The 15,475-nt window shown below is 39.8% G+C and overlaps 1 protein-coding gene across 1 annotated transcript; it reads right to left on the reverse strand.

The window, feature by feature from the left end:
- Positions 1 to 589: 589 nt before the first annotated feature.
- Positions 590 to 15,108, reverse strand: LOC131431206 (sodium- and chloride-dependent GABA transporter 1). Its single transcript, XM_058596785.1, has 8 exons — positions 11,369 to 15,108; positions 2,594 to 2,861; positions 2,427 to 2,528; positions 2,176 to 2,359; positions 1,849 to 2,116; positions 1,678 to 1,781; positions 1,251 to 1,620; positions 590 to 1,188 (listed from the first exon to the last, which is right to left on the reverse strand). The coding sequence occupies exons 1-8, from the start codon at positions 11,570 to 11,572 to the stop codon at positions 961 to 963; spliced, it is 1,728 nt and encodes a 575-aa protein (XP_058452768.1). The 5' UTR covers positions 11,573 to 15,108; the 3' UTR covers positions 590 to 960.
- Positions 15,109 to 15,475: the final 367 nt, after the last annotated feature.

Here is a 15,475-nt window from a genome sequence, read left to right on the forward strand (position 1 = left end):
AATATACGTGATCTATATATATAAAAATGGATGTAAGTTTGTATGTTTGTAACGCCATAATTTCGGAACTACTGAACGGATTACCACCAAACTTGGCACAAGTACTTCTTGCATTTCATAGATGGTTTAACAAAAGTGTTCAAATATAAAACTGACCCAATTTGTCGAGAGTATCATGAAAATTATGATTATTGTGAGATCTGAGATGGGACACTAATCATTCTCAATCTGAACAATTGTTCAATCGGGTTTCCGTCTAAGTAATGTTTCACTACAACCAGAGTATTTCACTAAACAGGACTTCTAGAATGTTTTTCGGCCTTCCCTTCACGAAACATTTCCGAACAACGCCGGGTAATTCAGCTAGTGAAACTGTAATTTTACACACATTTATCTAGATGTGTTGAGTCTATCGTTTCATGAACCCTTACTGAAATGTCATATGGCAGTGGGATATTTTTATTCTATGAAAGATTTTTATTTAGGTAAACTTTTAAATGTTTTTGGGGGTATTCGAAAACTTTATAGACTTATGTGATATTATCCGAAGTATGGGTTTGTGATAAAATAAAGAAAAGAAAACCAGTGGTTCGCAAATCATAGCAGAATATAATATCGATCATAATTGAAAAGCGTTAAGATATACAAAGTTATAATCAAATTTCAATTACTTTATTATACATTGCAATTTTAAGTAAAATTCCGTCCATAGTCCTCCTATGTCAAGTAGACATCACTGAAAACGTACTTCTCACAAACCTCTGATAGCTGAAATGAAAAACTAAATACTCTCTATGCCAAAATTACCGTTGCTGCTTCCTGGTGTTGCTCCTCGGCGTTGCAAACTCCCATCCCTCGAAGCCTGAAACTTCTCGCACTCCAAAAACATCCTCATTCACTCCAAAATCTCGCCTAGTCATCTCAAGTCAGATTTGAAAACAAATTAACTGCTCCACCGGATCAACCGGTAGCAATCATACTTACAACACAGATAGCCGGGGTGGTGACAACCCAGCAGAACTTCCACCAGGCCAACGGGTAGTAACCGATCATGTCCTTGATGCCGTCGTAGAAGCGGTCCACACCGAATGCCCACGAGATCGAGATGCACTCGAAGAACATCAGGAATAACAGACAGAAACCGCTTACCGCATACGAGTCCAGAATTTGGAATACGTACATTCCACCCTGTTGAATGTTGATGATCAATACAAGTACAGTTGGTTCATTCATTGGTTAAATGGACATACCTCCGTGATACACGTCAACCCAACCAAGTAGCTGATAAAACAAACAATGGCAATGAACAATTCCTTACGCCGTCTGAGCAGATGGGGCCACTCGTCGATAACGGCCGTGATAAATCCTTCCATCGTACAGAACTGCGAATCAAGACCGATCAGTAGTAACATAAAGAAGAACAGACAGGACCACAGCGGGGCACCCGGAAGCTGTAGGACGGCCGAAGGATACGCCAAGAACGCCAATCCCGGACCAGAAGCTGCCACCTCCGCCACAGGCCTTTGCTGTTCATGCGCCATGAATCCGACTACGGAGAAGATGACGAATCCGGCGAACATACTGGTACTCGAGTTGACCGCACACACGATCAGCGCATCTCTGTTGGACGGTTAGATAGTAGTAGTATCCAATTTAAAACAGTAGTTATCAAATTACTTGTAAACATTGTTGGTAAATTTGTTGTAACTTCCCAGTGCCACCAGTGTTCCCAAACCGAGTCCATACGAGAAGAATATTTGCGTCACGGCGTCAATCCATACCTGAACGAAAACCACAATACTAAAATACTTAAGAGCATTCGATTTAAAAAACGAAACATTACCATACCTCTGATTCGGACAATTTCGCCAAGTTTGGTGTAACGTAAAACTTAATACCATCACCGGCACCGGGCAGAGTAATACCACGAATCAGCAAAATGGTCATCAGGAAGTACGGGAACAGAGCAGTGAAGTACACGACCTTGCCAGTCCATTTGACACCTTTCCAGATGCAGAAGTAGCACAGAATCCACATCAACAGCAGGGTCCCAGCAAGCTCCCAACGAATCGATCCTATCTCTTCGATACCGCTGGAAATCATCAACGCACGACGCCTGAAAGAACGGAAATCAGCACGAATCTTCACCCGGGTTGCCACTTAAATCAAACATACTCCCAGAACTCTTTCACGGGATCCGTCATATCCGTCACCGAAACGTTGTTCGAGTTCAGCGAACAAATCTTGGTCAGTGTGCTGTTAACTTCTATTGTTTCCCAGCACAGTAAATTCTTCCGATCGTAAGGATTCACACAATTAAGCGAATTCCACGCATTATCACAGGTTCGCCAGGGTACATCTGCAGAATGTGACGGTGTGATGTGAGATATCTAGTATTTCAGAATTTTATATCGGCAAACACTTACCAGCTCGTAACGACATGAAGAAGTAAAAGATAGCCCACGCCAGAATGACGATATAGTAAACGTTCATCCAACAGGACATCACAGCTGCCGCATATCCAATACCTGTTACGAAAACTCGTTAGTGCCAAATTGACCGCCTGAACTCGCCAATCCACAACCACTCCTACCTTTGAAAATGGGTGCAATCTTGAACACACCCAGTCCACCGATGGTCAACATCTGTCCCAGGGCCAGTTCCATGAAAAACATGGGAATCCCCGCCAGGAACAGGGTTAGAAAGTACGGTATCAGAAATGCTCCGCCACCGTTCTTGTAGCAGAGGTAAGGAAAACGCCACACATTGCCCAGTCCGATGGCCAACCCGACGACGGACAGGATGAAGTCTAGCTTCGAGCCCCAGGAACCGCGGTCCGGTAGCTTCTCCTTCTTCGATACCTGTTTTAGGAGTAGAGGATGAAAAAATGAGTGGTGTAGGTGGGATTAAATATTTAAAGCTAAAAACTCTTCAGGGTAACGCTATCAATTTTTACAAATGAATTTCACGAAAAGACTTTAACCAATAATGAATAAATAACAGTTAAACACTTTGGCAAGTATTTGCTGAGAATTTTATGGTAGAAAGTCGAAATTGCTCAAGATTCATTTGTTGTCAATATGCAAATGAAAATTACCTAAATTTCTACATAACACAAAGTAGCGACTCAAAAAAATATTACTGTGGAATTCGCAAAAACGAATTTCCCTGTAGTTCCACAACGAATTTAGGAATTTCGTATGAAACTATAAGGTTTTTCCTTTGAATCTATAAGTTTGTGAAAATCGATTTGGCCATCTTGGAGAAAAGTGAAAAATTAATAGTCGAAGTTGGTTCGTATGGCTAGCAACAAATATGACTTACAAACTGGAACAGTTTTGAACCTAATTGAAAATAATATTTCCCTCTTTTGCTTCGTCGCTTTAGGCGGCGGTAAAATTTTTTTAACACTCTTCAATCCTCTGATGCTTTATATGGGACTACAAGACCTTTTATTTGGGCCTAAATTTGCGAAAATCGGTCACAATTTAATTTTTTTAACAGTAGGGGAAGATGTTCGGTTGCCGGCAGTGTTCGGTTGCCGGCACTCCACCGTAACTTTTGACAGAAAGCAGATAGCGTCATTCCGACAAAAGTCATGTGTGTGTAAAAGCAGCACGTTTTTTCTTTGTACCGAATACCGAAGCAAACAGACGATTGTACTTTTTGCTGCGTTCAAAACAAATTTTAATTGCGTGAAAATCAACACCAATGTTTTTTCTGATTTTTTTTATAGTATCATAAATTGAAAAGCATCAATCGAAAAGGTAAGTGGATTGAATATTTATGAGGTGAATTTGATTTATTTCGTGATTTAATACCGGATGCTATCAAAATTTTCCCAAACAATGTTTTTGTGTTATTTTCAAAATGTCTACCCTTTTCCGTTACCGGTACCCCATTTTTTCGACAAATCGCGAAAAATTGTCAGTGATATGCAGAGATGCCAAGTCTGCAGATTTGTCTGTAAATTATCAAATTTTCTTAGATAACATGTAAACCTTTTTTCGTCGAAAAACTTTCCACAGACTGTTGAATCTTCGATTGTTTGCAGACTTTCGTCAGAAATTACAGACTTTTGAAAATTGACGCGATCTTTTCGTTTTTGCAAGCTAAACTTATTGTATTACCTGGCATCTCGGGTGATATGCAGCACGTGAAAAACTTGACGGCATCCGTCATATAAGTAAAAACTTTGGTTCTCTGGTTCTGTTAGCCATGGCACCTTCAAACAAATCGTCCAAGTCAATGAAAATGAACTTTAATGCACTGATTAATGCCATTAAACGTTGCTTAGTGGTAAGTAAGCCAATAAATTCGACTGCATCAACGTATTCAATCGCGCGAAGCCCGTGGAAGACCGACCAAATCAACACCAAAGGCGCCACCATTCAAATCATTGGCCAAGGGAGCCAAGACGAAGTCACCATCAGACAATGAAGACCTTTGTCTAAAACACCACCGAAAAGAATAAGTTCCATGTTTTCTTTGAAAAATTGCAGTTTTTACTAATATTTTCCCATTTTTAACGAAATTTCTTGGAGTGCCGGTAATGGCCAAAATTTATTACTTTACTAAATTGATAATACAGTTTTTACAATCAAATAAATCAACTAAGTTCCTTAATCATTTGTTAGCTAGGGACTTTAGCTTTCCATTGATGTATATATGTCCGCATAATGTGCACTTAGTCAGAAGTTATAAGTTTGAAAGAAAAGGGTGCCGGTTACCGAACACTCTCCCCTATGTATGTTAATATTTTTAGCTGTTTTCATTTACACCACTACCGGCTGTGTAAATTGCATATGCATAGCGAAGCATGAAGTTCCGACGTATGTTTATTTTTTCCAATACATCTCAGTTCATTGGCATTCTTTAACAGCACCGTTTTTTCCAAAATCACACTCCAGTAGCAGACATTCGTAACCGTTTCGTTTTCATTATAACGTGTATAAAATTGAGCAAAGCACGCATCGTTCATGTTGTGTTTTCTTTTTCCACGTTGCACGTACCGGTGTTGTACATATTGTCATATTGTCGGTGTCGGCGAATGACCAAAAATAGGTTAAAACCGAAATAAATAAATAAATATTGTCGGTTTGAAAACTTTGATACTCATCGCCTTGTAACTGCGGAACCGGAAGTCGGACCCGGATGAAATTTCACACTAGCCTCTGAAACAATGTGAACTTTAATTTAAACCAAGATTTGTGAAAATCAGTTGAAGCATCGCCGAGAAATCGAAGTGAGTTCTATTTTTGGAATTTTTCTTCACTAAATTCGGTGCTTCGAGAACAGGAAAAAGTGCCGAATTAGGTTCATATACCCACAAGCTAACAAGTTGCATCTGTTTTGGACCAGCGTTTGTAAACAAATACTCATGAAATTTTACTTGTCACACTTTAGCTCCGGAACCGGAAGTCGGATCCTTTGATCTGGATTTTGTTTTTAAATTCTGTAGTATAATCATTTAAAATTTGGTTTGGGAAAATCGATTAAGCTATTTCCAAGAAAATTTAGCGCACAGTTTTTCCTTAATTTTCACGTATTACTATGTATATCCGGAACCGGAAATCGAATCCCTATGGAATTCAATAGCAGGCTATAGGATCATAAGACCTTTCATTTGAATCTAAGTTTGTGAAAACGGTTCAGATATCTATGAAAAAAGTGCATATTTTTTCCATTTTTTAGTACATATCACCCTATATCCCTGGAACCCGAAGTCGGATCGGGATAAAATTCAATAGCAGGCTGTGGAACCATGAGACCTTTCATTTGAATTTTAGTAAAAGTGAGTGTATATTTTTGTTCCATACATATACACATACACACACGGACACACAGCCATTTGCTCAGTTCGTTGAAGTGAGTCGAATGGTACATGACACTGGGCCCTCTGGGCCTCGATTGAATAGTCGGTTTTAACAGTGATTGCATAGACTTTCTATATGAGAAAGGCAGAAACAAAACTCTTTTCTGTTTCATTTTTAGATCGAGTAAAAAGTCGATTTCAGGGATGTAAATATTTGTACTAATTTATTGCAATGTTTAGTTTCTTGAAACCAATATCAAACAATGCATGTTCAGTGTCTATATTGAATCCTACATTCAAGCTTATTATATGAAAACTAATAAATTATTCAAAAACAAAAGACGCTTCAAGATATCATCAATCGTAGTTTAGTAAGGAGGCATGCAACACTCCTAAATTTTTCTCCGTACAATAATACAATGGTTCAACAATACATCGCCCGGTAGAAATATTTCAGATGCTGAATGTTTTCGTCCGCCATGGCCATCTGTCTGAGCTTTTTTATCACCATCCGAAAAGAGTGCAAAGGTTAATAATACCAAGATTTTGTAACACAAACAATCAAAAAGTTAGGAAACAATATTTGAATCGTCATTTTCTTAACATGTCAATTTCCGATGTGATTTTCGATTAAATAAATGTCCCTTCTGACCCAGCAGACGATTTAAAGCAGCTGTCATGTAGAATTCGAGAAATATGACGGTGTCTGTTCATCGACTAATCGAGCTAATCATAAGTTTATTCAGAAGATGTCAGTTTATTATCGCAGTCGCCGCCGGACACACACACACCAAAATCCTGCCTGTGGAAGTCATCAGTCGTCATGAGTCGGAATTCATTGTTAGTTTCATATGCACCTACTGATTCCGCCCTAAATGGATTGTTTCATCTTCTTTGGAATCCAATTGGAAATCACAATGAATTCCTAGTCAAATTTCGGACGAGTTTACCGAATATACACGCCAAGAGCCATCTCCGTTCTGTATAAACGCAGATCCTGTTGATCGTGATAATTCAAGGTACTTTTCAGTCCCACAGATCACCATTCAAAATTAATGAAATTTTCTCCATTTCCTACTAAAAGCATCAGATTCATTAGAATGGGCGTTGAAAAAGTGTGTGCCGTCACTAACGCATTCTATTACGACAGTAACGCTCTCTCGCAACACGAAAATGAAAGTATTGATGTAAGACACATTTTCATAGTAGTATGGGTGTCGTTTAGAAATATGCCGTGCAAAACAGGGTTGCCACATATACAGATTAATCTGTATTTTATTTCTCCTGAGAAATCCATTATTGAAAATTGATTATACCGGTTTGTTTACTAATCTTGAACATACTTCTGATGTTATTTGATATTCAAGTAAGTTATAATAATAATGAAATGAAAGTTCTTGATATAATCCAATCATTTTTCATATTGTTGATTAGTTTGAATCCGAGCTGAAGAATTGTTATTTTGAATAATTGATGTTATTATTTCGAAACTCTTTATGAAATTCGACCATTTGTTCATTATTATTAGTATTATTTTGTTAAAAATAATGACAATAATATTGATTATTATAACTATTATTATAGTCGATACATTTCAGAACAGGCCATTGCAATTGTCTCTAAAGCTTGCTTCATTTAGAATTGGAACAAACTTTTGCTCATATTGTGGCGCTCCTGGTGGATGGATTTGGAAGCTCTTGGCGCTCACGTGTCGGGAATTTTGTCAGCTTTACGTATGATTTTTGACATTCCGAAAATCGACTGTACTTTGTAAACAATCAACATGGAAGCCGAAAGAAGGAAAAAAAATTGTGCACAGTTATTTGGAAAATCCATTGTGGTCTGCATCTAGGCTAGCTAAACAGCTGAAATTGCCCAGAAATACCGTATGGCGCGTTATCAAACGGTATAAGAAAACATTGACGACGAATCGGAAGCCTCAAGCCGATCGTCGGAGTCGAACTGACGACCGGAAATTGCGTGGTAAGATTTTGAAGACGATTAAGAGGAATCCTAATCTGTCGGACCGTGATTTGGCCAGAAAATTCGGTGCTGCCTATAGTACCGTAAGAAGAACTCGACTCCGGGAAGGAATCAAGTCGTATTGAGCTAGCAAACAGCCAAATCGGACCATGAAACAGAATAGTGTGGTCAAAATTCGTGCTCGGAAACTATATGACCAGGTGCTGACCAAGTTCAACGGGTGTCTTCTGATGGACGATGAAACCTGTGTCAAGGCTGACTTCGGTCAAATCCCAGGTCAAAAATTTTACTTGGCAACGGCTCGGGGGGATGTTCCAGCCAAATTTAAATTTGTTTTTGCCGACAAATTTGCAAGAAAATTTATGATTTGGCCGGGTATTTGCAGCTGCGGCAAAAAAACGAAAGTTTTCGTTACAAATAAGACAATGACATCGGAACTATACCAAAAAGAGTGTCTCCAAAAACGAATTTTGCCGTTCATTCGATCCCACGACCATCCTGTAATGTTTTGGCCAGATTTGGCAAGCTGTCATTACAGCAAAGCCGTTTAAGAATGGTATGCAGAGAAAGTGGTCCAGTTTGTTCCGAAAAACCTTAACCCACTCAACTGCCCCCAGTTCCGCCCTATTGAGAAATACTGGGCAATCATGAAGAGGAGACTCAAGGCAAAGGGAAACATTGTCAAAGACATCAATCAGATGACGCCCTGGTGGAATAAGATAGCTAAAACGATGGACGAAGAGGGTGTGCGCCGCCTACTGAGCCGTGTTACAGGAAAAATTCGAGAATTCCTTCAAAACCGTGACGAATAATTTTATCCGTATTTTTTCTTAAAAGTATGAAGAAAACGCTACATTTGTATAAAAAAAGATCTTGAATACAATAATAAATAACTGAAATACAGGCTATTGTCTTTGTTCCAATTCTATTTGAAGCAAGCTTTAATAAAATTTCGTGAAGAATCAGATATCTTCGTACCGAATTGTTTTCAAAAAAAACAAACTACAAATTTGTTGTACCTAGCCTATATTAGCAAATTCAAAAGAAATTGTTTTAAGTTTGGAATATAAAGTTTTAGAATAGTAACTGTTTAATGTAACTAATCTCACAGAGAACATACATCCACGCAAAGATTTCAATTTGTGTAAGAAATTTAACGGTTGGTTTAAAAAGTAATCACCAAATAGCAATTCTCCTGTAGAGCCGCTTTGAGCAGCCCAGTAATCCCTTATGGGCTCTTGCGTTGGAGCTTCCATACAATAGTAATTCATGCGTGCAAGATGTCTGCTTTCTGAGTTAAGATAGATAGAGAGTTTAGGTCTTCGGCAAAATTATGTGGATCTGAGTTTATCTAAAACACTATTGTTTTAGACACCAAAAACTCATTTAATAAAATTGAAAAGTTGGACTTTTTTGTGTTCTTACAGTGAGCATTGGAACATGGCTTGTGACTTAAAAAGAATCTCCATACTAAGCGGAGTAACTATCTTGGAGACATCAAATAACTCAGATCAACCGTCATAGCATATCGTTAAGTAGTTAGCAACATTCAAACCGTTATTACTCTGAAATGGCTTAATTTTTTGCAGCGTGTTTGGCGGTGACATGTTTGTTTACATGTCAATAACAGCTGCGCAATCGATTGGTTTCGGTACGGTTTATCGTTTTAATGATGAGTCGAATTGATCAGGAAAAGCGAAAGAATATTCTGCACACTTGGTGCTCAGAAAGTGGTGTCACGTACAACGAAATTGCAAAACGGGTGAAGGTGCACAACACCAGTGTCAAAAATATTATCGAGAAGTTCGGTAAGACCCTTTCCATGAAGGATTTGCCCTGATCCGGTAGGAAAACGGGTTCCAGCCAGCCCGGCCGGGACTTAAAAGTGGTTGAGTACATCAGGAAAAACCCATTGCCGTCGACGCGGGATTTGGCCAAGCAGTTCAACACCAGCATCGGGATGATTCAACGAATCAAAGTTCGGAACTCCCTGAAAACGTATAAGAAACAGAAGGTGCCAAAAAAGTCCCTGCTACAGCAAGTTCAGGCCAAAACAATAACGCGAAAAATGTATAACCGGATTCTACAGAATAAAGACGGATGCATCCTGATCGACGACGAAACCTACGCCAAGGAAGACTCTCGAGCGCTGCCCGGACTGCAATATTATACGAAATCGGTGTACCAGGACCTGGACGACGCTGACACCACGGTGGCGATGGCAAAGTTTGGGCAGAAGGTGTTGGTCTGGCAAGCAGTTTGTACCTGTGGTTTGCGGTCGTCGATTTTCTTCACGAAGGGCACAATTAACGCCAAGGTGTACGAGGAAGAATGTTTGAAGAAGAGAATGCTGCCACTGTACAGAAAGCATAAGGCTCATCCTCTCTTCTGGCCGGATTTGGCTTCAGCCCACTACGCCAACTCCGTTCTACAGTGGTTGTCAAAAAATAATGTACAATTCGATGAAAAGGACATCAACCCACCGAACTGCCCGTATCTTCGGCCAATTGAAAGGTATTGGGAAATTGTCAAGCGGCACTTTCGGAAGGAAGGTACAGTGTCCCAAAACATGTGGGAGCTAAAAAAAAAACTGGACAGCTGCCACCAGGAAAGTCACAAAAGTAACTGTGCAGAATTTAATGAAGAATGTCAAGTCCAAAGTGCGAGAGTTTCACAGAAACTAGGATTTTCTTCAATATAATCAGTGAAATGCATAAAAATGTAATTTTTCTACATTATATCGAAAACTGATGTCAAAATATGTTTTTTTTTCGCTTTTTTATTCAATAATCAATGTTGCTAACTACTTTTCAATACACTTCTTACTACCAGTAGCAGCATTGATGCTAGTTATATTACAAACTTTTTCTACAAATGTCAAATTGTAAATCAGTCTTGAAAGGTTTTCTTCTCCACAACTTTTCCTACGAGAATAACACACGTACTGATTTTTAGTGTCTATAGGGTGATCTTCAGCCAATCCCATACAAACTTTGAGCCTTGGGTGCGAAAATATAGTTCCTCCGAATTAGCTAATATTTTGAATAGTTCTTATGGGACCCAAACAGATACACAAAAAGTTTGACGAAGCTAAATACAAAATTTTGTCCCACCCTAGTATGCATGTTTAATGAACATTCATGTTCGAATAGAGCAAATATCCAAACCTTCACAATCTAGCGTAAAATCAAAATAGTGATGTCCAACGGATCGAATACTTAAGGCTTGAAAATTTTATAGGACAGTTACTAGTATTTTATGGCATTAATTTTACCCCAGTCTTTCTGTAAGCAGAATAATATCATGTTTCGCACCTAGCTATTTGGAAATTTCGATACCTTCTTGAAATATGAATGCCAGTTCCGTTTTATATGGATCAAATATAGAAAAACCCTTCGACCATTGGGTGCTCAATTTGTCAAACAAAATAGTCTCATTTCTATTTCTGTCCCTTTAAAGCTATTATTTAAATATTTTACATTAAAGCGAAACTTCCCCTAGACTCGCCATGAAAAAAATAAATCTTGATTGCAAAATTATTCGCACCATAAATAACCGTCAAATACCAACCTTATTTTGCGTCATCTCGACGACTTGTTGCTGATGTTGCTGTTTCTGGGTAGAATCTTCGGTTGCCTCCGTACCGCCGGTCTGCTTCAGCAGGTTAAGCTCGATAGACGTCGTCCTCGGTGCGTCTTGTTGCTCGCTGTGGTCAACAACATCCAGTGAATTACCTAGACATTCAACCGCTGTCGACGTGGCACCTTCTGTCATATTACGCTACCTGATCCCGAGTCAGGGGAAAGTGCTTTTTGCTGCTTCTCTCGTACGGTAACTTTTTTTTTCTCGTTGACGAGCAGCAGCAGAGGCAGAGGCAGATCTACGGTGAAGTGGAGTTCGGGTGGTCCTGTTCACGGATGCATTTGGGGAAGAATTAAAAGAAAGGATTTTAATTTTTGAACCATAATAAAATGCTAGAAAAAATATAAACAGATTTAAGCGATATCGATTCAGCTGAAGAATACGTGTGTGAAATCTGGCTGTTCGGGACCTGAAAAGATAAGAGCAAACTCGGTTGATTTGGGGTTCCAGCACCACGAGTGAACCTGTGGAGACAAAATAAAGAAACTATTAGAAACATCGAAATAGGTTCCCATTCACTGTGAGTACTTGGCAACATGTTCTTTGTATCGAGAAACTAGGTTATCTTACGGCAAACACTGACGTCAATAGTTTTGGCTTTCAAAACCAACAATAGGAAGAAGTGTGGAAAATGAATTCCTCTTTCCAGGTTGAAAAATGTACTGGCTTATATTCAGCAAGCAACCCGGCAACAATTACTACTTTAAACATAGCCGTATCTTATGGCACAGTTCCATGGAATGCGAGTATGAATATGATGCCAGCAGAAGGCTCTGTTTGCTCGAGATAAGTTTTTTGTCGCACATATCACGTTAGATTTGCCGGAGAATGAAAAAAAAACAAATTTACTGCGAAATACAGTTTGCTTACTCCGTGGTGGTGACTAAGATAAGTCACTTCACAGCAAACGACTCAGGGCATCGGAGTGTTCTTCGTAGCTAGAGCATAGCTGCATATTTGACTCTTTTCATCAACATTAGTATATCAAAAACCCGCTAATCATACGCTTCCCGGCGCTCGTATCAATCGGATCGAAGCATCAAACTACCTGCAAAATTAAAACTCATCGAACCATTTCGAATGACTTTACAAAACATATCAAACAGCATTCTTCAGAAGACTTCGTTTGTTGTCTTACCCCACTTTGACAACTCATCACAAAGAATTAAAACGATAATACTTCAGAGCTGTCCACGAGACCTATTTTCTGTAGGTTTTTCTTCCACGACCATTCGCCATTTTTCTTTCGACTGCTCGTTTCAAAGCAACTCATCCATCCCGGGCTCCGAGCCTTAACCAGTAGCGCGCTGCTCCTCCTTTTTTTATTCTGTAGTAGTAATAATCATCGCCGGAGATTCCCAGAAGCAAAAACTACTCCGCCTAGTGTTTGTTGTATTATGTGCACAGGATGGAAAAAACAAAGAAGCATTTAAAATTGCCCGGAGAGGATAAGTTTTTAATTTCTGATATTCTATGAATTCTTTTGTTTTGCGACTTTCATTCTCCCACTCAAAACCGGCAAGGATAGCTCCTTCCAAACGTGCATTTTCCAGACCGGCAACGTTCTCGCCCTAAGATCTGCACCGGATCGGGACGGAATCCCGACCGTCAGCGTTCCCAAACGTATCAGTTCCGAGTAGAGCCATGGGGACTTTCCACGAGTCGTGCGTTGATATCCCTTCGCATACCCTGAGACTTTCATTTTTTTCCCTAGTATCCCCGGTATCAGCGAAGCAACTCTTCATAAATCACTTCAACCCAGCACCCGTAAGCGCATCAACATAAATCCGGTTGTGTTGTGAGTTTTCTGATTATTATCATGATTATTCGCATAATTTTTTGCTGCTCTGTTTTGTACTGCACGCTCCATAAAGCTCCCCCGCTCCGTTCCGCTGCCACGTCCACAAGTTTCATCCATCGTCACACGCCGGAGTAGGAGCCAAAGCCAAAGTCATTTGCCGAATGGAAGCATCGCGCTGCCCCGAAGGGTTTATGCCATTCTCTCCATTTCTATGATTATAGCGTAATATTGTTTTATTTTTTTTTGTGCTTCATTCCCTAAAACCCAAACGCCACCCACCCCCACTCGTGCGCTGGCTACTACTATACAGCACAGCGACTAGGAATGGAATGCAAGGATGCTCCGATTGTCGGATGGTGTGCGTGTGTCTGTTGGTTGGGTGTAGAGCCCAGGTACGTGTGCCGTTGCAGTTGCTGATTTTTGCCTTCTTCCTGCCTGAATTCCGTTCGCCAATTTTTCGCGCTAGAGATGAGAAATCCTGTTGCTGAGACAGTGCCATACTCGCTACTCTATCTTTTCCCCTCTCCCCCCTTCAACACCCACTAGCCCATGCCAGCCCGTTTCGCGTGTGCTCATCGTTTGCCGATTATGTTTTTCTTCACGCGATACGAATCCCGTTAATGACCCTCTCCGTTGATTGCAGTGATGCCGAACTGAGGATTCGGTCGGTTGAAATTGTTTGGATATTTCTTTCTCCGATTGTGTTCTGATCAGTAATTAATTGCTTGCATTGTTCGTTCGGTTGGAGTATTCTCGATGATAGCGGAGCGCGCCCTGGATTTCTGTTCCATGTTGAACTTTGTGATTTTGTTCGCTTCCGAATCACTACAATCTTTTTGCCTTTTCGCATATAACACAATGGCTGAAAAGTCCCGGGCCTTACACATAGACGGCGCCAGTTTTATTTTAGTCACCTTTTTTTCAGTTAGTACTAACCATTAAAAGACATCAGTTTAAATTTCATGACATTCTATTCATTAGTTTGTGAGTTATTGTGCTGAGAGTGACGCTAGTTTTGTTATTTTCAGAACAATGGATCAAAAACAATTTCGTGTTTTAATTTTACACTGCTTCTTGATGGGAAAAAATACCGTTCAACAATAAAACGTCCTCACCACGTTTGAGGTCGTTGAGACACCGATGACGCAGAACGCAAAGGACGTCCAAAAGACGGTGACACTATAAAACATTTTTAAAAAATCCACAAAATCGTTTTGAATGATCGAAAAGTGCAGTTGCGCGAGTGAGCTGACATAATGATTCTGAGCAGTGTTTTGCCACATTTAAACGTAACAAACCGGAATTTTTGCGTCAATATGTGACAATGGATGAAACATGGATTCATCACTTCACTCCGGAATCAAAACAATCGTTATCTAAGTGGATAACGAGGGTATCGAAAATAAGCTATCCACATACTTTTGTGTTGTACGCATGTATTTGTGATGATTTTTTATGCTCAGATCACAGCATGCTGTGTGTTTGGCTGTCAGCTTTCGTTTGTTTACTTGTTTGTGCGGTTGAAATTCTGCGTTTTCAAAATGTCGCGTATTGAAAAGGAAGTGAAATTTACGATTCTGGACACATGGCTAAGTAAGAAGGGTATGCGAAAATTGGCGAAGCGGTTTGGAATTCACCATGCCAGTGTTAAAACCATCATTAATAAGTATGGGGAACACACGCTACCAGGGAAAGGCAGAAAACCCGGTTCTTCCAACCGGAAACTGGACCAGAAAGTGGTATCTCTAATCATGAAAAACAAATCAATGTTAATACGTGATTTGGCAAAAAAGCAGGATCCAGTGTCGGAATGATCCAGCGTATCAAGAAGCGAAATCACCTGAAGACCTACAAGAAGCTGAAAATCTCGAAACAAAGTATAGAACAGAAGAAGCGAGCAGCAACAAGGGTCCGGAATTTGTATTCACGTCTTTTGCAGTGTCCGGATGCATGCGTTTTGATGGACGATGAGACTTATGTAAAGGAGGACTCAAAAATCCTTTCAGGTCTACTTTACTTTACTGTTGTCGTACTGGTATGGCAAGCAATATGTTCCTGTGGTTTGAAGTTAACCATTTTTTACACTACCGGAACTATAAATGCAGAGATCTATCGATCTGAGTGTCTCCAGAAGAGATTGCTGCCTTTATATGAGAAGCATAGTACACCTCCACTGTTTTGGTCGGATTTAGCGTCGGCTCACTATGCCAAAACCATTTTCAATTGGCTCGCAG

Source organism: Malaya genurostris, chromosome 2 (genome assembly GCF_030247185.1).
Source record: "Malaya genurostris strain Urasoe2022 chromosome 2, Malgen_1.1, whole genome shotgun sequence".
NCBI classification, from domain to species: domain Eukaryota; kingdom Metazoa; phylum Arthropoda; class Insecta; order Diptera; family Culicidae; genus Malaya; species Malaya genurostris.

Bases quoted from the DNA above. Each gene is read 5' to 3' on its own strand.
- LOC131431206 (XM_058596785.1), bottom strand. From the start codon at position 11,572: ATGACAGAAGGTGCCACGTCGACAGCGGTTGAATGTCTAGGTAATTCA. The intron at 2,529-2,593 runs GTAGGAGTGGTT...TTTTCGTAACAG, and splicing joins GATTGCACCCATTTTCAAAG to GTATTGGATATGCGGCAGCT. The intron at 1,782-1,848 runs GTATGGTAATGT...GTTTTCGTTCAG, and splicing joins CGAAATTGTCCGAATCAGAG to GTATGGATTGACGCCGTGAC.